The following is a 22,106-nucleotide window of genomic DNA, read 5'->3' as shown; positions in this document are numbered from 1 at the left end:
TGAGGCGGAATTTCACTCTTATCCAGGCTGGAGTGCAGTGGTGCAATCTCGGCTCACTGCAACCTCTGCCTCCCAGGTTCAAGCAATTTTCCTGCCTCAGCCTCCCGAGTAGATGGGATTACAGACGCCCACCACCACGCCCAGCTGATTTTTTGTATTTTTAGTAGAGACGGGGTTTCACCATGTCGGCCAGGCAGGTCTCGAACTCCTGACCTCAGGTGATCCACTCACCTCCGCCTCCCAGAGTGCTGGGATTACAGGCGTGAGCCACCGCGCCCGGCCACTGGGCCTTAGTTTTCTGAGGCTAGTTCTACATCTTAGGATCATGTCCCCCTCCCAGAGAAGAACCCAACATAGGCCCCGCTGCTCCTTCCGTCTGCGGCTTGGAGCTTCTCCTAGCAACAGGGTTCAGGCTGCTAATAAGGCCTTCCTCAAGAACCCACCCATAACCAACGACCACACTTCGTGGGTCCATCTTTGTATCATCTTTACTTCCTTGGAGCAAATTCCCAGCAGCGGGTTTGCGGGGTCCAAGAGTATGCACCTCTAGCACTATGACAAAGGCGGCCAAAATGCTTCAGGGAAACGGTGCCCCAGTTTGCATTCTGCTTCCCATGCCCTGCCCTGGGAATCTGACTGGTGAAACATTGGATGGCAGAGCGGTCGGGTGCTTCCGACCCCGCGGTGGGCCGGGACCTTTTCCTAACCTCAGGAACCGTCTGAATTTCTCTTCTGCCGAGTTCCTGCGGGTGTCCTTCGCCCACCGGCCCGAGGGAGTGTGAATAGCAGGCACCACGGGAGCAGGCCTCCGCTCGCAGAGGCTCCGTGCCTGGGCAGGAGCACCGCCCCACGCCCCAGGTGGCCGCAGGGTGAGGGGACCGGGGGCGCTGGAGGCGCACTATGAGGGGGTACGCCCGTATCTCTGGCCCGGTCGGCAGCGGTCAGCGAGGCTCAGTCCCCGCCCCTTCTCCCAGCTGCTCATTCGGGGCTCCCGAGGCGCTCACAGGGGTCGACTGCGTCCGTGGAGCACAACCCAGGGGCTACGCTAAGACGCCACACAGGGCGACCACCCCCAACAACGCCCCACGCCCCACGGTCAGTACGGCGGATCCTAGAGCCTCCTCCGCCGGAAGCGGAAGTGCGTCAGGGCGCCGGCCGGCAAGAAAGCACCGCGCAGACTCGCTGTGGCGGCGTGACCCGGAAGCGCTCGCCGAGGCCCCGCCTTGCCCGCTGATATTTCTGCCGGGTAACTAGCCGCTTCCTTTTTCTCGCGCGCGCGGTGTGGTGGCAGCAGGTGTGGTACGCGGCGCTGGCTTGGGGCTCAGGGCTGGGGCTGGGGCGGAAGCGGGGGCTTGGACGCGGGGGACGGGGTGCAGGGTGCGGTGTGCGGCTGCGGCCGTGACCCTAGGGGCGGGTTTGCGCCGGGAGCCGGGGCACGGTTCCGGCCGTCCTCACGGCGCCGCGCGGTGTCTCCGCAGGCTCAGCCTCGAGATGCAGAACGACGCCGGCGAGTTCGTGGACCTGTACGTGCCGCGGAAATGGTGAGCGCCCTCCCCACGCCCCTCTTCCGTTTTTACCGAACCACCACGTCCCGTCGCCTGTCCTTGTCCCCCCCACACCCCTCCTGTCCTTACCCCGCCACGTCCGTCACGTATCCTTCCCCGGACGTTCCTCTTTTCCATGCAGACCCTCCCAACCTTCCACGTCCCCTCTTTCATTTTTACCCCCCTGTCCCTTCTGCTCACTGCTGCCTTTCTCCACAGCTCCGCTAGCAACCGCATCATCGGTGCCAAGGACCACGCATCCATCCAGATGAACGTGGCCGAGGTGAGCTGGGAGCCCGGGAGGCGGGAAGGTTGGGATGTATGTGCCGGGAAAGGCAGGCCTGTCCCATTGTGGAGGAGCCCCTAGGGTGAACGTAAGGCAGAGACTGGCTTTGAGGATTGGTGTTTCCCAAACTTGGGGGAGTGGTTTCTGACCCTTCTTCTCTTTCTAGGTTGACAAGGTCACAGGCAGGTTTAATGGCCAGTTTAAAACTTATGCTATCTGCGGGGCCATTCGTAGGATGGTGAGTGTTCCCTGGGCTTTGCTCATGACTTCGGGACATCGTGGACTTGACCCTGCTTTACCCTGCGCATTTGAGTGTGTGATGGTGCCTAAGTAGATTTGCTGGCAGAGTAGTTTGAGCCAGCTGGACTGGGCTGGCTGCCTGCTGCTTCTTGGGGGTGGAAGAGGGGTGCTCTGAGAAAACACTCAGGCAGCAGACCCTGCCTCCCACTAGGAGGTCCCCCCCATCTCACGCCATAGTCAGGCTGGAGGCTGCCCCTCGGGAGAGGTGGCTCCCCTTCTGCGCCTGTTTCCATTCGCTCAGCGGGGGAGACACATGGGCTGGTGGCGCAGCTGACCTGCCATCTCAAGCAGCCGGGAGTGGAAATATTCTTAGTGTGTTTTTTTTTTTCCTTAAGGGTGAGTCAGATGATTCCATTCTCCGATTGGCCAAGGCCGATGGCATCGTCTCAAAGTAAGGTTGGGGGGCTCACATTTGGGCAGAGTGAGTGGACTAGGGCTGCTCCAGAGGCGTGGTCCTAACGTTGTTCTTTTCCCCTGGTTCTAGGAACTTTTGACTGGAGAGAATCATGGAAGTGGAATATTTGTCATAAATAAATAGTGAAAACCTACCTGTGCAGGTTCGTTCTGTGTCTGTAGGCCCAGGGTTGAGGTTTTGCTGTCAGTGGGTGACAAGGGTGGGGTACGGTACCCAGCCAGTTGAAAGGAGACAAGCTGTGAAACCTATTGCAAAACCGAGGTTTAAAGGATACATTATCCATTTAGAAACATCTTAAGATAAAATGACTCAAACGTTCTGAGGTCAGAGACTCGCTTATGCACATTGACATCCACAACTGCTACCGACGTGGAAGCAACACCAGGCCTGGTTTTGTGGAGTCACAGCCCAGCTGAACACCTCAGCTCCCGACACCTGGGTGTGTTCTAGGGGATGACACACTTGAGAGTGTAGTTTGGTTTAACTACTGGCTTTGTTGCAATAATCCTCGAATACCACACAGTGGCAGCTCTTGGCATCATGACAATGGACATACTGAAGGGAAGGCTTCACACTTCACATAGACCGGTTTGGTTAATAACTTTCACTACATAAATACACAAACTTAAATTACTGTGCTTATCAGCCATTTCTTGCTTTCATGTGTAGAAAGAACCATGAAGACGGGTGTCCCTGGAGGGCAGGTTGTAAACTGGAACAGTTACTAGGAATTCAGTCCCTTACATGTTCATAACATGGGCGAGCTCTTGAGATGGGATCTGGGTGGCAGGAGAGGTTGCTTTTCAGAGGAAAGCTGCCTGGGACCCAGCATGGGGGAGCAGCTTGGAAGTCGAGTCCCCTCTGGGTGCACGTTGGGTTCCAGGGGGTCATCCTTGGCCTGAGGGCTGCTCGATGGAAGGGGATGCTCCACAGTAAATAAGGGCAAAGGCTTTGGTTTGTCCTCATCCTGCAGTCTCTCCTACACACCAGCCATCTCTGGGTCTCAACCCCAGTGAGTGGCTGTGGAAAAGGAGGGCCAGGTGGGTGCTGGCAGCTGTCCTGCACCACTGCTGGGGTCAGGTGGAGTTGCTGGTGGAGTTCTGTGATCACCAGAATTGGCATCCCCTTTCTGCGGAAGCACCAGTCTGCACAAATAGCATAGAATGTATTGTAATGGGCTAGAGACAAAGTCATCCCAGTCTCTCCAGGGCCAGGGAGGTTTAAAGTAGTGGTAGGAAAAAGCTTGGTGGCTGAGGCAGTGGCCAGTTTTGAGACCAGCTGACCCATGAAGAAACACTCAGCAGTCCTTGGTTATTCAGTGTTTTGATGAGGCAGCTGCTGGATTGCTGGGCCATGTAAATTCCTTGCAAGAACTTCAGACAGATGTGGAAAAGCTAGAGATGGGGTCCTGCACAGAAGGGACATTGACCACCACTTGGAGTCCTTTTAGCATGGTGGGCTGCCCTGGCCGAGGTGGCTAAGACAGCACCTGTTTCCTGCCTCAGAAGAAAAAGACTGATGCACTGACCCTTTGAGGTTGTGTGGGGTGTGGTCAGTGCCCTCCTGCCTGAGGGTCAAGTGTGTTTTCAGGTCAACTTTAGCAGATCTCATTTAACCCATTTTTTGTTCCCTTAAAAAAAGACCCAAAAAACCAAATCCCAATAAATATGTTATTTTTCTCCATCACAATATTGCTTAGAAAAATAAGAGCTGGCAAGCAGCGATTGTCCTGGAGGCCCAGAGTGTCTCCTGGTGAGAGGCAGAGGGTAGAGCATGGCATGGTATGGGCAGCTGTCTGTTGCACCCAGTCGGTCTGTAGGACACAAGGGCGTCAGGATTTCACAGTGACACGATGTTTGAAGAACAGAGGTCCAAGAGTCCAAGAATGAGATCAAAATAAATCAGGAGACTGCTCCTGCTACTTTAACTGGACACCAAAAGCTCCATTTAGGATGCAGTGAGGTGGGCGGAGAAAGCTCTGGAGGAACTCGGCTTTGGGTGGCAGGGAGCCAGCGGCACAGTCGATGTTGGGAGATGCTGCTGAGGAATCCACACCCGAAAAACCAAATCTCCAAGATGAATGCCTAAATAAGTTAAACTCAGCCATTTCAGTGTGTTCAGTGAGGTCTAGAAACCCAGATCTCCACCCCAACGCTGTGGTGGCTGCGGTGGTTTACAGAAGGCGAGGCGTGGGGAGACAGACTGCAGCCGGCTCACTGCTACACGCTGTGAACCAAAGATCCTGGTGCCAGGCTGGTCTGAGGCACGTGAAAAAAAATACCAATAACAAAACCCCACATTTAGTTATGTAAAAATCCAGGCGAATTCTCAGAAATCCCCTTGGAGGGACAGTGCATTTGGGGATGAAAGCGACGTCACTTTCCAAGGAAACAGCAGAGGCAAAAAGGAGAGCCGTACCAGAGGAGGCCAGGTGCCTCCTCTGGCGGGTGCTGGGGGCACTGGCAGGAGGCAGCGCGGGGCTTCAGTGAGACACTTCCCTGGCCGGCAAGTGCACCTCGGTGCCCTGAGCCTTCTGTGGAGCCTCTGCTAGAACTGCTGGGTGAGGCGCCTGTAATGAGGTAACACTTGGTTCTCGGGAAGATACAGGGCCAGCTCCAAGGCCACGAGCACTGTGAACTCAAACCCGATCAGGTCACGCCTGTTGAATCGAAACCTTTCTTCTAACTTCTGCAGGGGAGAGAGAAGGGTTACACGGGAGCCTTCCCTCTTCCACGTTTCCCGCCCAGCCAGCCCCATCTCAGCAGTGGCCCTGGCTGGATGTCATGACCCTGCCTGCAGTGCCTGCTGAACCCAGCACTCACATCAATGAGCTGCTTCACGCCGCTCTTGCGCAGGTCACTGCTGATCTTGGCGGCCAGTAGCACGCAGGCGCCGGCGCACAGCTTGCGGTTCTGTTTGCTGAGCTTGCCCTGCAGGACCAGCTTCTCAAAGTACACGTAGGCCATGGCCACCGTCACGGGCTCCAGGCTGCACTCCTCCGACAGGCTCCGCATCTCCCGCTTTAAGCTGTGGGTTAAGACAGAAGCCATGTCCCTGGGGCTCTGGCTGGGGCTGAGGCGGCAGCCCCCTGCCACCACCAAGGAGGCTCGAGCAATGTGGCTTTGGGCTGCAAGAAACACCACTGTATCCTTCAGGGCAGTAACCTCCACTGTACCACGTACAATGCCCAGGGCAGGGTGCAAGGGCAGCGACAGGCAGGCTGGGTCTTGGCTTCCCCCCTCCCTTGGGTGGGCGCCCACAGCAGGTCCCACCTGTGCCTGGTGGGTGGAGCCACAGAGGACAGGCCCTGTTCTTGGTGGGGGGCAGTGGCCTCTGATGAGGGGCAGTTTTAGGAAGAGCCTTGAAGGGAGGTGCCGGGGTGTGGGGTGAGCCACCCTCTGGAACACTGGGGCAGAGGCCAGGCAAGGCAGGCCCCCAGTACAGGGCCGTGGCCAGGAGTCCAAAGTGAGCCCAGCAGTTTCGCTGCCTTCAGCTCACTTTCCTCTGGTCACAGGAGTTCTCAGTGTGGCAAGATGTGAGAGCAGAGGCACGTGGATGGTCTTGGTGAGCACCCAGCATGCCTGGATGGGGTGCTTTGTGGGCCAGGGGAAGGGCCACGGAACCTGCTCAGTAAAATAGCACACACTGGGAGCGGCTGGGCACAAGAGAGGCCTTGTCCTGCTCGAGTTTTACAAAGATCCTGGGCTGCTGCGAGGGTTTGGCTGAGAGGCCCGGTGGTGTGTGGCGGGACGAAGTGTGATGGGGCCGCGGGGGGCCTGGCTTGGCGGGCAGTGGAGGTGGGGGAGCTGCTGCTGGGGGCCTGGTCAGAGGTGGGAGGGAGTTGAGGATGGGCAGCGGCTAGACTTGTCAAGCTGGAGAGAGAATCTACCAGAAACTGGAGAGGCTGGCAGGGCCTCCCAGGACGATGAGATGGTCTGAGAGGGTGTCCTCACCTCCTGATTTTGCTCAGCGTCAGTTTGACGTGTGGGAATTTCTCCCTGAAGGTCTCGTTCATGTCCTTTTTGAGGTCTGAGGGCTTCACGTATTCTATCACTGTGGTCTGCAACAGACAGTGGACAGGGTTGGGCTGGCCCCTTCCACAGTCCATGGGTCCCACCTGCCCGGTACCACGATGGATTTCTCACCATCCTGGGTTTGCAAACATGCATAAGGTGTGGCTCGAGAGGCCCCGAATCTCGGAGAACAAAATGGCTCAAGAGAGAACCCCAGAGCCCATGCATGCTTGGTATGGGGAGAGCCAGGCTGCCAGGTGCTGAGGGCTGAAGGGCAAAGGTTGACCCCAGCTGGAGTGGCCAGCACTGCTCCCTGGCCTGCCCTGCACACCACCACTGTCTGTGGTGCTGCAATCTGGGATGGGGGCACGTCACGCCCCTGGGGCGGCCTTGCCCACAGCCTGCCCTGCACGCCCTGAGTGAGGACAGGTGTGCAGCGGCCTGTGCCCAGGCCCCAGGAGCGGGCACTCACCATGTAAGACGCAAAGATGAGGACGCGCTTGTGCTTGCCGCAGGGCCACTGCGGGTCATCCAGGAGGTTGGGGTTGTACTCCAGGGTGTCCCCCACATCGCTCCCTGTAAGAGAGGCAGCCCCTGACCCACCAGGAGTCTTGAGCAGTACCCATCTAGCCCCAAGGTCTGGCAGGCCGGTGCCATGGCGGGACAAGGCCGAGCGGGGGAGGGGCTCCAGGCCATGGTTCTCGCTCTCCCGAAGGGCCCAGGGCTTAGAGCAAGAAAAGGATGTCCTGAGAGGAGGGGCCCTCCCTGGAGTCATCTGTGGATGCAGCTCCTCCCCACTGCCCGGCTCAGGCCAAGCCCAGGGCCAGCGATTCGGTGTGGAGCTGTTCCTCTCCTGAGTGGCCGCCACCTGACCCTGTTCCCCAGGCTCCATTGTGCACAAAGGGCTACAGATTGAAAGGGGCTTGCTGGTGCTGCTGCAGTCCGTGGGCCGTGGTTAAGGCACGCGGGCCACCCTGTTCCGGGCTGTGGTTAAGGCACGTGGGCTACCTAGTTCTGTGCTGGCTGGTGCTGACTTGGTGGGGGCAGGTTTATGTCTTGACCCTGGCAGAGTCCGGGGGACACTGGGCCGAGGTGTGGGTAGCAGGCCATGGCTGTCAGTCTTGTGTGTGACCAGGGCGTTGGTGGGGTACAGGAACTTCGCATAAGACACGACCTAGAAAAGCAAACACATCTGGCCTCAGCTCTGCTTCCTGGGACCAGAGGGCAAAGTGAGCTCTGCCTGCCTCCCGCTGCAGGAAGCCCAGAGGCACACGCCGGGAGCCCTGCGTGGAAAAAAAAACTCAGATCAAGCCGCTGAGGCTGCGCCTGAGCTGGACGCTGCTCCTCACATAGCTAGAACATTCCAGAACACCGCTGTGCTTTATCTGGGTTCTGCAGCCTGTAACGTTCTCCCTGCCTCTGAAGACCACTGACCACCAGCACAGAGGCTGAGGGTTGGCGAGCCCCACCCTGCAGCGGGGAGGTGTCCAGGAGCATCCGGCTGTAGTGCAGAGAGCAGACCTCAGGCACGGCCAGGCTGCCGGGGGAGTCTGATGGGCTCTAGGGCCGTGTTCTCAGGGCTGCACGGGCCCACATCCACTCCACCCTTGCGTTTTATGTGGAGTGAAGCACAGCTCCACGTCTGCCTCGTGGGCACTGACGTGTGGGACTGCTCCCGCCTGCCTGCCTGGCCCTGATGGCACTGGATGTCTGCCTGCAAAGAGGCTCTTACCTTCCCATCTGCTCCCAGCTCCACACCTTCCAGCTCAAAGACCATCTCGGAAGACACAGAGACACCACCGGACGGGTGCCTCTGCTTCTGGCTGTCCACCCTCAGGTCACTGCAAACATGGGAGAGGCAAGGGGCTGTGGCCTGTGCTGAACTCAGGCTCCGGCCGCCCAGCCCACCTGTCTGCTGGCCCGAGGCGCGCTCGGGAACAATGTCAGCACAACCCCTCGGGAAAGAAAGGCGGCCCTGGTGTGACCAGGAAGGTGCACGTCAGGAGTGCTTTCACGGAAGGGGGGTCTTTGAGCCCTGCTTCCCCAGTACAGACACCGGCTGGTAGAGCCCCCGGGGCAGCGCCCACCTTCACTAGCCCTCCAGGGGCACGTGCCCACGCCTGGTCAGGTTTCTCCACCGTTTTTACGCCAGGGCCACACATAATCCCCACCCCACAGCTGTTTCCTCCTTCCCTGAATTACGCACGGATACGACTGCCTGGATGGTCACAGGGCCATGTGGCTCTGTCCACAGGAGGTGGGATAGCCCGGCCACCTGTACATCGACAGCGTGAACAGAAACCGGCCCCTCTGGAGAATGAGGACCTGAAACGGCCCAGGGTTCCTGAGGAGCTTTGGTGGAGGTTGACGTGCTAAGCCTCACATGAGCCCAGGGGCAGCCTGATGGGGACGCAGCCTCACCTGGGGGCGCAGTGCCCTCTGATGCCTCCTGGGCCTGGTGGGGACCAGGCCTTGCCTTCTGCCCAGACGCACACCGCATGCGAGGCAAGGGCTGAGTACTCACCTGATCCGCAGGCCTTCCCCATAGGGCAGGACCGAGAAGGCCGCACACAGGGACCGCTTGGCACAGATGAGCACAATCCTGCAGGGCGACAGAGTCAGGGGAGACAGGGGCTGGGGGGCAAGGGTCAAGGTGCTGCTGCTTCCAGAGCTACAGACATTTCCATGGAAAATTCCTTCTGCCTAAATTCAGGTGCCGGGAGACTGCCCATGCTGCCCAAGGGGACTTGGGCCCAGGAGGCTGGGTGGCCAGAGCCACTAAGCCTGGCCCCCCAAGCTCTCAGAGTGGATTCCCTACAGGAGCTACCAGGGTGCCCCTCCCTGGGACGCGGCTGCAGGTGGGCAGGCACAGCAGTGACATCCTGAAGGCTCCTCCCTGACCCAGTGCGGGTGGGGCTGGCGGCCTCACCTCAGGATCTTGGCTCATTCAGAGATGAGAGGCAGCCAGAGGGGACAGGATGGCGAGGCCAAGGGCTGCCTCAAGCCAGACCTCAGAAGTCCTCAGTGGTGCGGGGCTCAACGCCACCAGAGGGGGCCTGATCCAGGTCCATAGAGAGGCTGGCCTGGAGGCTCCCTTCCAAGGCGCTCGAGCAGTCAGGCTCCGGGCCAGGGAGCACAGGCAGAAGCCACTGTTTCTCCTTCCTTAGACACTGGCTCTGCCCTGCCTGGGCCCAGGGTCTCACCAAGGGGACAACAGCGGGAGAACTTCTCCCCCTCTCTGGCTTGGATGACGGGAGCCAGGGCTGGCACTCACGTCTGCTGGAAGCTGTATAGGACTGCCGGGGAGGAAGGGTCCATTCAGACCCATAGTCACCATAAGGAGGATGCCCGGCAGGGGGAACTCCAGAAGGAAGGGAGCGCTCTGGACCTCAGAACACCTCAGGACATGCAGTGAGGGGAGTACGGGTCCACAGGAATGCCCCCTAGACACCCTGACATCTCTCAGGGTGCACCTGGGCACGGCTGCGGCCCTCCGCCAGCTTTGGGCAGCCTCTCCTCCGTGCCCCCAGCAAACCCCAGCCCTCCTCCCCACACATCTCACAGCCACGCCCGTTTCTGTGTCTCCAATTTTCCTTCATGTCAGCACTGTTGCTGGACGCCGGCGTCCACACGTGGCCCTTCATGTAGGAGCCCAGAGAGGATGACCTCGCTGTGGTGACACCAGGGACCCGTGGGTGCTTGGCTGATGTGGAGCAAAGAGTGTGGTGGGGAGGAGGGTCCACCTCTAGAGGTGTGGGATGTGGAGTGGGCGGAAGTCTTGGGAGCGGAGGGAAGATTGCTTGGCTGACACGGGCAGGACCCTGTGGGCCTCTGGAGACCACAGCCCTGGCCCGGCTCCTGGCTCGGCCTTATACCTGCTGTTCCTGGTGTCGTACTGCCTCATGTTCTTGATGAAGTGGGTCTTCTTCAGGCCTTTGTGTCTTGGTGATCCAGATGTGTGTTTGGTTCTGCAAGGCAAAGGACACAGGTCACTCTTTTCCTCCCAGGACCCTCTGGCCCCGCAGGGGTCAGTGGCAGCCCGAGCGGAGTTGTAGAGCTCGGGGCAGTTGGGGGCGTGTACCTCTGTGCTGGAGCACATCCCACGGCATCTTCCAGAAACTCCAGGGAGCAGCGTTGGGACGTGACTCGCTTCCTGCAAGATGACAATGGGGCCTCAAAACAGGCATGGGGCCACCAGCCCAGGCACCGCCTCTGTGGCCAGAAACCGAGTGCCGCCCGCCGTGCAGGGAAGGGCCACTCTCCAGCCCAGCTGCACACCCACAGGCCGAGGGGCTTCCAGAGCCCGTGCAGACTGACACAGGGAGGAGGGGCACCGCATGCCTCGAGAGGTTCCTGTTTCAGAGGCACTGAGCTCTTCTCTGGGGACCAGCGGCCCTGGGGACAGGTTCCTCAGGCACAGCACAGCGCAGCACAGCACGCCAACCTGCGCTGCCCACCAAGGGTCGCTCGGCCCCAAGCAACACCCTGCTGGGGGCACCGCCAGCTCTGACAGGCCCATCCCACCCAGCGCTGCCTGAGGCTGGCGCTACCTGCCCCTCCCTGAAGCACAACTTGGCATCGGGGCACCATGGCGCAGGCAGGCGGGGTGGGCACTGGGCAGCCCTTGCTTTCAGGCCACCTTGCCGTGGCTCGCAGCTCCCTGCATCAGCCACACCCTCCCACCTCAGCGCCGTCACGGGGGCTCCTCCTCAGTCTGGAACATTGTGTTCCTGCTCTTCCGGTGGCCACCTCTTTCGGAACTGTTTGGCTCACAGGCGGCCCCGAGGGAGGCGGCCCCGAGGGAGGCTGCCTGGATCGCGCCATTCTGTGACCTGTTCACGGCACTGGTCACTACAGCAAGGAGGTGTCCCCGCCTTACCACCCACCTGCCGTCTGCCTCCCCTTCCAGAGTGCCGGCCCCATGGATGGGACAGGGTCTGTCCCCGTTCACTGCTGTCCTCAGTGCCTGCCCTCCTGCCAGGAGTCTCCCAGGTGTTTCCCATAAGTGAAACATGCAGGCAGATATTTGTTGGCTGAATGACTGTACAACACACTTCCCTGAAGACCCCCTCAGGACACAATGCCCACTGCTCCTCAGACCCTCGACCCTCAGGACCAAGTAAGGCCATCCTGATGTGGAGACATGACGTGGTTCAGTAACTCTCAGGGCCACGCAACTCCAAGCACAGAGCTGTCTTGAACCCGGGTCTGTCGGCGACTCCAAAGCTTTGTTCTCTCCCTTATACTGGGAGCCATGAACACATGTACCTGGGCACCAAGGCATTCCAAAAACATAGCTTAGGAGATAAGGTCCAATGCCAGTTGATGCAGTGTTGCAGTATTGGAAAACCACTCCAATTGCAATGACAATGATGGGGCGACGTGGTATGGCACATCTGAGGAGCCTGCCTGCCCTGCAGGGCTGTTGGCCCCCAGAGGGGAGCGGTTGGTGGTGGTGGTGACAGTGGTGGTGACAGTGGCAGTGGTGATGGTGATGATGGTGGTGATAGTGGCAGTGATGGCGGTGATGGTGGTGATGACAGTGGTGATGGTGGCGGTGGTGATGGTGATGACGGTGGTGATGGCGGCAGTGATGGCGGTGACGGTGGTGATGACAGTGGTGATGACGACAGTGGTGATGGCGGTGGTGGTGGTGATGGCGGTGATGACAGTGGTAGTGGTGGTGGTGATGGTGATGATGGTGGTGATGGCGGCAGTGATGGCGGTGATGGTGGTGATGATGACAGTGGTGATGGCGGTAGTGATGGGGCCCTCTGTGGGGTGCTGTGTGGTTTATTAAATGGAGCAACTTGGCCCCCGGGCTTGGCATGGGGCGTTCTCAGCGTGTCAACAGTAGCCTTTTTATTAAGTGTGAGCCAATCTGGACTCCTGGGCAAGGGCAGGTGTACTGCTGGGGGTCACTTCTGGGAACCCTCCAGGTGCCAGGCCAGCGCCATCCTCAGGGTCCCACGGGCCTTCCCCCAGCAGGACCCCGGCTTACACACAAGGCCTGGTGCGCTCAGGCCCCCTCTCTGGTGGAGCTGGCCTGGAATCCAGGTCCCCACACCATGCCCTCGCCAGGAGCCTCCCACCGAGAGCCAGTGTTTGTCCCAAGGCGCCGGGTTGGGCACAGCCACAGTCCCACAGTGGGTGCTGCCTGTGCCAGTGAGAGTGCCACAGTCACCACCTCACCAACACTCGACGGCGCACAGTAGGGGCAGTGACAGCCACACCCACTCGACAAGTGGCACAGAGAGGCCTGCCCTTGCTCAAGTCACACAGCCAGTGTAGTCCTGGTTGGTACCAAGGCTGTCACCTTGACACCAACACTGATGCTGTCATTTTTTTTCTTTTTTTTTGAGATGGAGTCTCGCTCTGTTGCCCAGGCTGGAGTGCAGGGGCGCCATCTCAGCTCACTGCAAGCTCCGCCTCCTGGGTTCAAGCAATCCTTCCTCTTCAGCCTCCCGAGTAGCTGGGATTACAGGTGCCCGCCACCACGCCCGACTAAGTTTTTTGTATTTTTTAGTAGGGATGGGGGTTTCACCATGTTGGCCAGGCTGGTCTTGAACTCCCGACCTCAGATGATCCGCCAGCCTCGGCCTCCCAAAGGGCTGGGATTACAGGCGTGAGCCACCATGTTTTATTTTATTTATTTATTTTTTGAGATGGAGTCTCATTCTGTTGCCCAGGCTGGAGTGCAGTGGGTGCCATCTTGGCTCACTGCAACCTCTGCCTCCCAGGTTCAAGCGATTCTCCTGCCTCAGCCTCCCGAGTAGCTGGGACTACAGGCTCCCAGCACCACGCCCAGCTAATTGTTTTGTATTTTTAGTAGAGACAGGGTTTCGCCATGTTAGCCAGGATGGTCTTAATCTCCTGACCTCGTGATCCGTCCGCCTTGGCCTCCCAAAGTGTTGGGATTACAGGCGTGAGCCACCGCGCCCGGGCCTTTTTTTTTTTAAAAAAAAAACAAATGCTGGACTGATTATGGGGTCGGGTCCTTTTTTTTTTTTTTTTACGACAGAGTCTCGCTTTGTTGCCCAGGCTGGAGTGCAGTGGTGCGATCTCAGCTCACTGCAACCTCCACCTCCCAGGTTCAAGCGATTCTCCTGCCTCAGCCTCCCAAGCAGCTGAGAGTACAGGTGCCTGTCACCACGCCCAGCTAATTTTTGTATTTTTGGTAGAGATGGGGTTTCACCATGTTGGCCAGGCTGGTCTTAAACTCCTGACCTCAAGTGATCTGCCCGCCTTGGCCTCTTAAAGTGCTGGGATAACAGGTGTGAGCCACCGTGCCCAGCCGGGGTCAGGTCTTGATAAAACTACCCTAAGCAGAAAATACAGAGTCGCAAGTTAACTTAATACACCTACCTACGGGCATCACAGCTCAGCCCAAACTCAGCAGGCTCAGAACACTTGCACTTGCCTGCAGCTGGGCAAAGTCATCTCACACAAAGCCTATCTTTTTTTTTGAGACCGAGTCTTATTCTGTCATCCAAGCTGGAGTGCAGGGGCTTGATCTTGGCTCACTGCAACCTCCACCTCCCAGGTTCAAGCGGTCCTCCCTCCTCAGCTTCCCAAATAACTGGGATTACAGGTGCCTGCCACCACTCCTGGCTAATTTTTGTATTTTAAGTAGAGATGGGGTTTCAACGTGTTGGCCAGGCTGGTCTCGAGCCTCAAATGATCCACAGGCCTCGGCCTCCCAGTGCCAGGATGACAGGCGTGAGCCACCGTATTTATAACAAAGTGGGAAACAGCTCCTGTAATTTGTTGGATACTGTACTGAAAGTGAAAAAGAACGTGGTTGTAGGGGGTACCAAGTACAGTTTGAAGTCAGGAACTTAAGATGTAATTAAAATTTTTTAAAAGGCAAAGGCAACAAGAGCTTGTTGAAAACAAGCTAGGATTGAAAACAGAAAATCCAGTAAAACGCCTGGTGCCTCACACTGGCCCCATCACCAGACACAGCTGTGCACCCGCCCAGTCCCAGCTGGAGGTAGGGGCAGGGGACCAGCTGGATGGCTGCAGGTGGGTGAGCAGCTGGCCAGAAGAGAGCACTTGGGCGATGGGACCAGGAGGGGCTGGGGATGCAGTGGGCTGGCCTGGAGAGTAGGGTGGGTGGGGAAGGAGGAGCTAGGGCAGGCAGCAGGCTCTGAGGGCAGCGGAGGGGCACAGCACCCAGTTGTATGCTGAGGGGGTGTGTGTGGCAGATGCTGGCTGTCCCGAGAAGCCCAGGTGAGTGAGTGCTGGCCTGTGATGGGTGAGGGCGGGCAGGCTGCCCCAAGAAGAGCCCAGCGGAGGCTGGATGGGCAGGGACCGTACTGGGGAAAGAAGCCGGTGAAGGAGGAGATTTGGGGACTGTCCCCAGATAGGTGTTCGTGTGTCCTGCCCTACAAGGCTGGGCCTGGAGGCCCTGAGGACCGGCCTGTGTGTCTTTCTGGAAGCTCCTTCCCACGGGTAATTACCAGGGGATGCCTGGGTATTTGCATGCCTGGTACCTCATTTGGAGGCCCGTGAGGGCCCCAGCAGAAGCCGGGGGCCCCGTGGCAGCCTGCCTGGCAGTACCATTGGAGCCTCTGGCCCAGGATGCAGAGGAGCTGCAGGGGGAGGCTGACGCTGCTGCCGGCTGGCCCAGCTCCTCCATGATTTTCTGGTCGCTGCAGGAACGATGGGTTTCTCTCTACCACGCTTTAAAATCTGTTCCCAGCGGGTTCTTCTGCAGATTTTTCTCTGTGATTTCCTTCTCCTTTCTTCTTTGTAAGCATCTTATTAGTAAACTAGATCTGCACAGTTCTAGGAGGGAGGCAGCATTCTGACCCTCATTTCACGGGTGGGTAAACTGAGGCACAGAGGTGTTTAGCAACTTGCCCGAGATGACATGGCTGGTAAGAAACAGAGTGGGGACCTGAGCCCATGTGGATGGCGGGGGTCTGTACCCGGCGGCGCTGCTCCCACTGTGTCAGATGGAATGGCGGCTGCTCTCCACTGTTTCTCAGGGGTTCATTTTCTGAACCTGGCCCTGTTGCAGGTCACGTTTTTTGGTTTGAGTCCAGAAGACTCTGATAATGCTGAAGGAGGTGCCTGCCCATGGGTGCAGGGCAGGGCGGCCAAGTGGGGAGGACGCCGCTTTGGCCTTCCCTTCCCCTCTGCCTCCACGGGAGCTGGCGCTGAGGGAGTACGAGGGAGGTGCTTCCCTTCCAGAACCAGGCTGTCACAACTGCATGTGTCACCACAGCAGGGTACTGCTGCTAGCGGGACGGGCACTGGCATGTGCAGAGGGGACCCAGGCCAGCGTCCATTGCTTGGCCCCTCTGGAGGATGGGCTGGGAACCCATGAGATGGACCCCTGCTCGCCCCGGGCTCCACAGAGAGGTGTCCGTGTGTCTGGCAGACACAGAGAGGATCATGCATGTACAGATGCACCACCTCACACCTGGCTGGGAGCAGCACACATGCCAGTCAGCAGGAGGCAGGACACGCACGATCAGGGGACGGCATGCACAGCACGGCTGCACGTGCACACAGACGCCACGCGGGTTGAGAGGCTCGTCACATAGTGACACAGGTCACTGTCTCAGTGTGGGGGAGGGGCTGAGGAGGGGCACCAGACAGTGGCGGCTGGCCTGTGTCTCAGCAGGGGAGTGGCTACAGGGGGTGTGCCCAGGCACACGTTCCATGTGCTTCACTCATCCTGCATGCACCGGACCCCTCCATCCAAAACATGCCAGGAACAAGCGAGCAAAGCAGAAAGAACAAGGCCCTCAGCAAGGCCCACACCCCACACCCCACGCCCCACACACTGGGGCAAATGCGAGTTCTGCTGAGTCCCAGGAGGCCCCGCTCCTGCCCAGCCATGGCAGAGTTAGACCGGCAGCGCCGACTCGTGGTTCCCCCCACACGGCAGCGACGTGCGCGAAGCTGCCTCCATCTGACTTTTGGGAAGAAGGGGTTGGGGGTTGGGGCGGCAGGAAGGCTGCCCTCCAGATCTGCGGACACACCTCACTCTCAGTGCGAAACGGCGGGCCACCAACGCCTCCACCCAAAGTCACGCTCACAGACAGGAAGAGAAATCGGCTATTTATTAAACACTGTTTCCAGTGTTCGGTACATTTCCTTTCCTTTGTAACGGAAGAAATGCCCAGAAGAGACTGAGGCCTGAAGACCCCATCCCCATTAGAAACCCAAAGCTGTGTGTAGGAGCCTCTGTGAGGCTCAGAGGGAACTCAGGAGGCCCGGCTGGGCGAAGGGGCCGTTGAAATGACCTTGACAGTAGGTCTGACAACGTGAGGATAGCTGGGAGCCTCTGCCAAATGACTGCGCTTCTGTCCCATGGTGTGCCCGCTCCAGCACTGGGGAGACTGGAGCCCTCCCTCGCCGGGAAGGTGCGGGCAGTGGTTTTGTTCGGCTGCTCCCAGCTCCAAGTGTGGGCAATGGTCTTGTCTGACCACCCCCAGCCCCATCCCCTGGCCTGGGCACCTGGCATGCCATGGACCCTGGGGCACAGCTGTTGAATGCGTGGCTGGTCTCGGGTGCCCTGTCTCATCAAGTCCCAGGTGAAGCAAAAACACCCAAGTCCAGCACTCCCTGCTGCCTCACCCAGCGAAAGCATCCATGTGGGGTCCGGGGCGGGCGGAGTGGGAGGTGTCATGTGGCCTCTGGGCTGCAATGGGAGATGGGCCCCCAGGCTCTGGCCTCAGCTGACCACTGTCAGCTGCTTGCCAGCTGGAGAGCAAGAAACCCCCAAATCAGGCTTGTAAACAAGGCGCCAGATGCCAGGCTGAAATTGGTTTAACTTGGACAGCAGCTTGGCAATGCTGAGTGGCTCCTGGCCCAGACAGCAGCCTGTCCCACAGCTGCAGCCCAGCCCCAGGCCCAGGCCTTTCCCCAGATGCATCTCGGCACACACCCTCCAGAACTGGGGGCTCTGCTTGCTGATGGCTGCATGTTGGCTCTTTGCTGGGCCACATCTGTCCGCAATTCGGGGAAACTTGTTTGCTTGAGGGGATGCCACTCCCACCTCATTAACGCTGTGACACTCACCAAGGGCTGTTGTGGGTTAAACTGTATCGCCCCCAAGAGAGGGTGAAGTCCTAACCCCAGTATCTGTGAATGGGACCTCGGATGGAAAGAGGGTCTTAGCAGATGTCATCAAGTTAAGATGTCACGGGGTAAGTCCTAATCCAACGACTGGTGTCCCTGTGAGGAAATCACCACGGGGAGACATGGACACGCAGGAACAGTGAGGCGCGGAGGCGGAGGCAGAAAATGGAGCCACAAGCCCAGGAGCGCCTGGAGCCACCAGAAGTAGGAGGAGGCAGGAAGGATCCTCCCTGGAGCCTGCAGAGGGAGCGTGGGCCTGTCCACACCTTGAGGTTGGGCTTCTGGCCTCCAGAGCTGGGAGAGGCCACGCTGGTGCTGTGAGCCACCGGGTTTGGGGCAGGGGTCAGTGGGGAGGAGGCTGCAGGTGGAGCACCCCGGCACCTGCTCAAACTCAGCTGGGGAGGCCCAGAGATCCTGCTTGCTTTTGGACATTAGGCAATGGCAATGTTAAAAGTGAAAATAAACCTGATTGGAAGTTCTGTGAGGAAAACAAGGATTCTAACGATTCACTCACTGGCTCAACACAAAGTGCCACACCAGGCTGAGCCTCCCTGGGAAAGAATAACTATTAGGGACTGAGATGTGACTGTTCCCTGAGCAGCACTGTTGTAACAGGAGGCTCCATTTGGCTGGGTGTGGTGGCTCCCACCTGAAATCCCAGCACTTGGGAGGCTAAGACGGATCACTTGAGCCAGAGTTTAAGACCAGCCTAGACAATATAGTGACACCGCATCTCTGCTAAAATAAAAACTTAGCAGGGTGTGGCGGTGTGCGCCTATAGTTCCAGCTACTTGGAGGCTGAGGCAGGAGGATAACTCGAGCCCAGGAGGTAGAAGCTGCAGTGAGCTGTGATTGTGCCACTGCACTCCTGCTTGGGAGACAGAGAGACCCTGTTTCAAAAAAAAAGAGGCTCTGCTCACCTCACACTGACTCCTGCCACATACTTCACCGAGCCCTGGGCACGCATCTGACCTCTGACCTCAGGAAGGCCGTGCTTAGTGTGAACCTGATTCTCAGAGGAGATTGAGGCTCGGAGAGGCTCGGAGAGCAGTGTCACCTGTTCAAGGTCACAGAGGTACTGAACAGTGCAGCTGGGATTCCAAGCCAAGTCTTTTCCCAGAGCCCAGGTCAAACCACCACACGCATGAGACCAACATCAGGGCCATCTTCAGGACTTTCAGAATTCTCTCCATTTCCTGAAACCAACTCATCCTAGAACTCTTGAGCCAGGAGCTAGCAGCCCCTTTTGCTGGGGCAGCCACACTTCCCTCGCCCAGCAGCCAGGCCCAGGGAACACAAGGAGAAATGGATGTCCTCACACTGGGGGCTGCCTATCAGGGGAGGGGCCACGGCCCTCGGACCCAAGGTCAGCACCACGAACTTGGCAGCAGAGCCCCAAGAGGGATGCCTCCCCACCAGGAACAGAGTGGGGTTCAGGAAAGACCTGAACAGGGACGTGGGGGCCGAGGAGGAGGGAAGGGAGGTAACAGCCCTGGGTGAGGCAAGGGGTGGGGGCGCTCGGGCCCATGGTGGGTACGGCAGGAGGACCCCAGGCACCCAGCCCATGCTGCGTCCCATCCTGTGCCAGGGATGCCAGCCACAGCGCACCCTCTAGGATCCCACAGGGCAGTGAGCATGCTGCACTCAGGACTGTCACCACGGAGGCTCTGGGCCTGCAGGGGCTGCCTTCTCAGTTACGGGCACTTCCCCGCAGCATCGCCCTGCCCTGCCTCCCTCCACTGGAGTGGGCTCCACTCCATGCCAGGCCTGGTGCACACAGAGGTGCATGAACTCTGTGGAAGGAGGGCCTACGACAGCACCCGGTCCGCCTGGCGTCACCATCCGGTTCTGGACACTCACATGCAGGACTGAGGGAGAAAGCTGCTTCCATGTCAAACAGCAGGGCCCAGGGTTAGGGAAAAGCCCAGCACACCTGCAGAGCTCGGCCCGCTGGGGTGAGCCCACTTCCCATGGAGCCCACACCTTGGGGCCTTGCCCCCCCGCCCTGGAGAGTCGCCACGTAGTTCCATCTCTCCCGCTTTCCCGAAGGAGCCGGCCATGCCAAGTGCATGGGGCCTGGCTGCCACATTTGGGCAAATCATCCCTCTGCTCCAATCACCCTCTGACCCTCCCTGGAGCAGTGGCCAGGCATGTCCGTGGGGGGACATCTTGTGGACAGGTCTGGGTCTGCAGGCGCGCTCAGCCTGGCTACGGCTAGGAACACTTCCAAGGATGGAGTGCTCTGCGACCTGCGTGTGATGCAACCTGCATGTGACATCATCGTCTTTGAGGACAGAGTGCTGTGTTCTGGGCCCAAACTTCCCCAACCAAAGACCTTAGAGGAACCCAATGCCTCAACCTGCCTGAAGGCCAGGGGTGTGGGGCGACTCTGATGACCTCTAGGTAACCAAGGAGGCCATGCCAGCCTTGACCCAAGAGCTCTGTGTCAGCCCCCTTCAGTGCACACCTGCAGGGGCTGCCTCTGGGAACAGCGGCCCAGCAGGCACTTGGACCTGTGGACAGTGGCTTCCTTTGAAAAGGAACCGCAACAAGCAGCCAGTCCTAGGCTGAGAGCCTACAGTCACTCCCGGAGGTGAGGGCTGCGGGGTGGGGTGGGACAGCCCCGGGGCGCAGGAGGCAGGGTCACCCAGGGCCTATGGTCTCTGGGAGAAGAACACAGGGTGTCGGGCAGCGAGGGGCCATCTGGGCAGGGGGCACACGCTGGACAGGCAGGGCTCATGGTTGGGGTTACCCTGGGATGGGCTGAGGTAGTTCCCAGAAATGGAATTAAGGCAGGCGGAGCAATGGCAAACCCAAGGTGTGACAGGCCCAAGGGTACCGAGCTGAGAGTGATGGGGGGTAGAGCGGGGATCAGCAGGGAAATGACAGGTAGAGGGTGCCAGAGACCAGTGGCTGTGGGACGGGGGGTCTGAGGGGACTCTAGGAACAGGTGTCAGTGACAGTGCCAGGAGGACCCCGGCCCACTTGCTGCATCTGAGGAGGTGGGCACGGAGGGTGTGGCCCGGTTCAGAGAATTCAAGGAGATGCACAGGGCTTTCCATGTGTCCCTGTGTCCCGGGCACTGGTGCCAGTGGATGGGGGTGGGAGCATGTCCAGAGCCCACAGGGCTGAGGGTCTCAGGGGTAATAAGGGCTGAGTGAACCCTAAAACCCATTTCAGAGGGCTGACAACATGGAGCCCCAGACCCCATATCCAGGGGCTGAGAGAATTCAGGGGACAATGAACCCTACGTGTGTGGGGGCTGAGGAAACCCTCATTGAGCCCAGGAACCCCCAGTTCTGTATCCAGGACTGAAAAGGCCCCAGGTGAACCCAACCCCTGTGTCCTGGGCTGATGAGGGCCCAGGTCACCTGACCCTTTGTCCTGGCCTGAGGCCCCAGGCTGACCCTGACCCCTGTGTCCTGGGTTGACAGGGGCTCAGGTCACCTGAACCTCTGTCCAGGGCTGACAAGGCCCCAGGTGAACCCAACCCCTTTGTCCTGGCCTCTGTCCAGGGTTGACAAGGCCCTAGGTCACCTGACCCCCTTGTCCTGGCCTGATGAGGCCCCAGGTTGACCCTGTGGCCTGGGTTGATGAGGCACCAGGTGGCTTGACGCCTGTGTCCTGGCTTGATGCGGGCTCAGGTCACCTGAACCTCTGTGTCCAGGGCAGACAAGGCCCCAGGTGAACCCAACCCCTTTGTCCTGGCCTGATGAGGCCCCAGGTTGACCCTGACCCTTGTGTCCTGGGTTGATGAGGCCCCAGGTGACGTTGACCCCTGTGTCCAGGGTGGACAAGGCCCCAGGTCACCTGACCCCCTTGTCCTGGGCTGATGAGGCCCCAAGTAATCCTGACCCCTGGTCCTGGGCTGACCCCGCCCCCGTCCCGGTCCCTCTACCCAGCGTCCTGGGCTGACCTGGCTGGGCCCCCACTCACCTCTGGCGCTGCCCGTCCAGGCCGAGGCCTGTGGGCGCCTGCGTGGGGCTGAGCAGGCCCTGGGGCGCGGGGGTCCTGGCGGGCAGCCCGGGCAGGCCGGCGGGGGCCTCCGGCGGCGGCGGCGCTGGCGGTTCGCGGGCCTCGGCGGGCGGCGGTGGGGGTTTCTCTCCGCCCGGGCCCAGGCTCGGGGGCCGCCCGTCCAGGGAGATGTTGTTGAGGAAGAAGAGCGCGGCCTGGCGGCGCCGCGAGTCCCCGCGCCTCCGCAGCGCCTGCGGCGGGGCCCGAGCGGCCGAAGTCGGCGCAGCGGGAGGCGGGGGCCTGGCGGAGCCGGGGGCTGGGCCCGGGGCTCCACCGGCCGCGGCCGCGGCCATCCTCAGACTGCGCCCGCTGCCGCGAAGCGCCCCGCCCCCTGCCCGCGCGCCCGCGCGCCCGCCCCCCATTGGCCGCGGCGCGCCCACATGCAAATATGTCTCCGTCGCGCTCGCCTATTGGTCAGCGATGTGCCGCGCTCGGGG

The 22,106-nt window shown here is 59.6% G+C and overlaps 2 protein-coding genes across 7 annotated transcripts; one reads left to right on the top strand and one right to left on the bottom strand.

Moving 5' to 3' along the window:
- Positions 1–1,206: 1,206 nt before the first annotated feature.
- RPS21 (ribosomal protein S21) lies at positions 1,207–2,678 on the top strand. Of its 6 annotated transcripts, none has more exons than XM_025398315.1 (6): positions 1,207–1,296; positions 1,479–1,541; positions 1,764–1,827; positions 1,997–2,068; positions 2,466–2,521; positions 2,615–2,678. In XM_025398315.1, the coding sequence occupies exons 2-6, from the start codon at positions 1,492–1,494 to the stop codon at positions 2,622–2,624; spliced, it is 252 nt and encodes an 83-aa protein (XP_025254100.1). In that variant the 5' UTR covers positions 1,207–1,296; positions 1,479–1,491; the 3' UTR covers positions 2,625–2,678. The 6 variants fall into 6 exon arrangements, 4 of the variants coding, with proteins under 4 accessions (XP_025254100.1, XP_025254099.1, XP_025254101.1 ...); XM_025398314.1 differs by having other exon boundaries at positions 1,222–1,299; XR_003121412.1 differs by having other exon boundaries at positions 1,229–1,294; positions 1,997–2,521; positions 2,615–2,669.
- A 113-nt stretch (positions 2,679–2,791) lies between these two features.
- CABLES2 (Cdk5 and Abl enzyme substrate 2) lies at positions 2,792–21,973 on the bottom strand. The gene is made up of 10 exons (XM_025398312.1): positions 21,592–21,973; positions 10,640–10,711; positions 10,434–10,526; positions 9,083–9,160; positions 8,291–8,399; positions 7,567–7,732; positions 7,031–7,134; positions 6,499–6,605; positions 5,368–5,572; positions 2,792–5,233 (listed from the first exon to the last, which is right to left on the bottom strand). The coding sequence occupies exons 1-10, from the start codon at positions 21,960–21,962 to the stop codon at positions 5,093–5,095; spliced, it is 1,446 nt and encodes a 481-aa protein (XP_025254097.1). The 5' UTR covers positions 21,963–21,973; the 3' UTR covers positions 2,792–5,092.
- Between the last annotated feature and the right edge of the window lie 133 nt (positions 21,974–22,106).

The sequence above is a fragment of the Theropithecus gelada genome, chromosome 10 (genome assembly GCF_003255815.1).
Source record: "Theropithecus gelada isolate Dixy chromosome 10, Tgel_1.0, whole genome shotgun sequence".
NCBI classification, from domain to species: domain Eukaryota; kingdom Metazoa; phylum Chordata; class Mammalia; order Primates; family Cercopithecidae; genus Theropithecus; species Theropithecus gelada.
This window is presented reverse-complemented; position numbering and strand designations above follow the sequence as displayed.

What these genes read in the sequence shown, in the direction of transcription:
- RPS21 (XM_025398313.1), top strand. Translation starts at nt 1,492, where the DNA reads ATGCAGAACGACGCCGGCGAGTTCGTGGACCTGTACGTGCCGCGGAAA. An exon ending in CTGTACGTGCCGCGGAAATG is followed by an intron (nt 1,542 to 1,763) that starts GTGAGCGCCCTC and finishes CTTTCTCCACAG; the next exon opens with CTCCGCTAGCAACCGCATCA. An exon ending in TCCAGATGAACGTGGCCGAG is followed by an intron (nt 1,828 to 1,996) that starts GTGAGCTGGGAG and finishes TTCTCTTTCTAG; the next exon opens with GTTGACAAGGTCACAGGCAG.
- CABLES2 (XM_025398312.1), bottom strand. Translation starts at nt 21,962, where the DNA reads ATGGCCGCGGCCGCGGCCGGTGGAGCCCCGGGCCCAGCCCCCGGCTCC. An exon ending in TACGACACCAGGAACAGCAG is followed by an intron (nt 9,161 to 10,433) that starts GTATAAGGCCGA and finishes GTCGCCCTGCAG; the next exon opens with GATTGTGCTCATCTGTGCCA. An exon ending in GCGTGAAGCAGCTCATTGAT is followed by an intron (nt 5,234 to 5,367) that starts GTGAGTGCTGGG and finishes TCTCCCCTGCAG; the next exon opens with AAGTTAGAAGAAAGGTTTCG.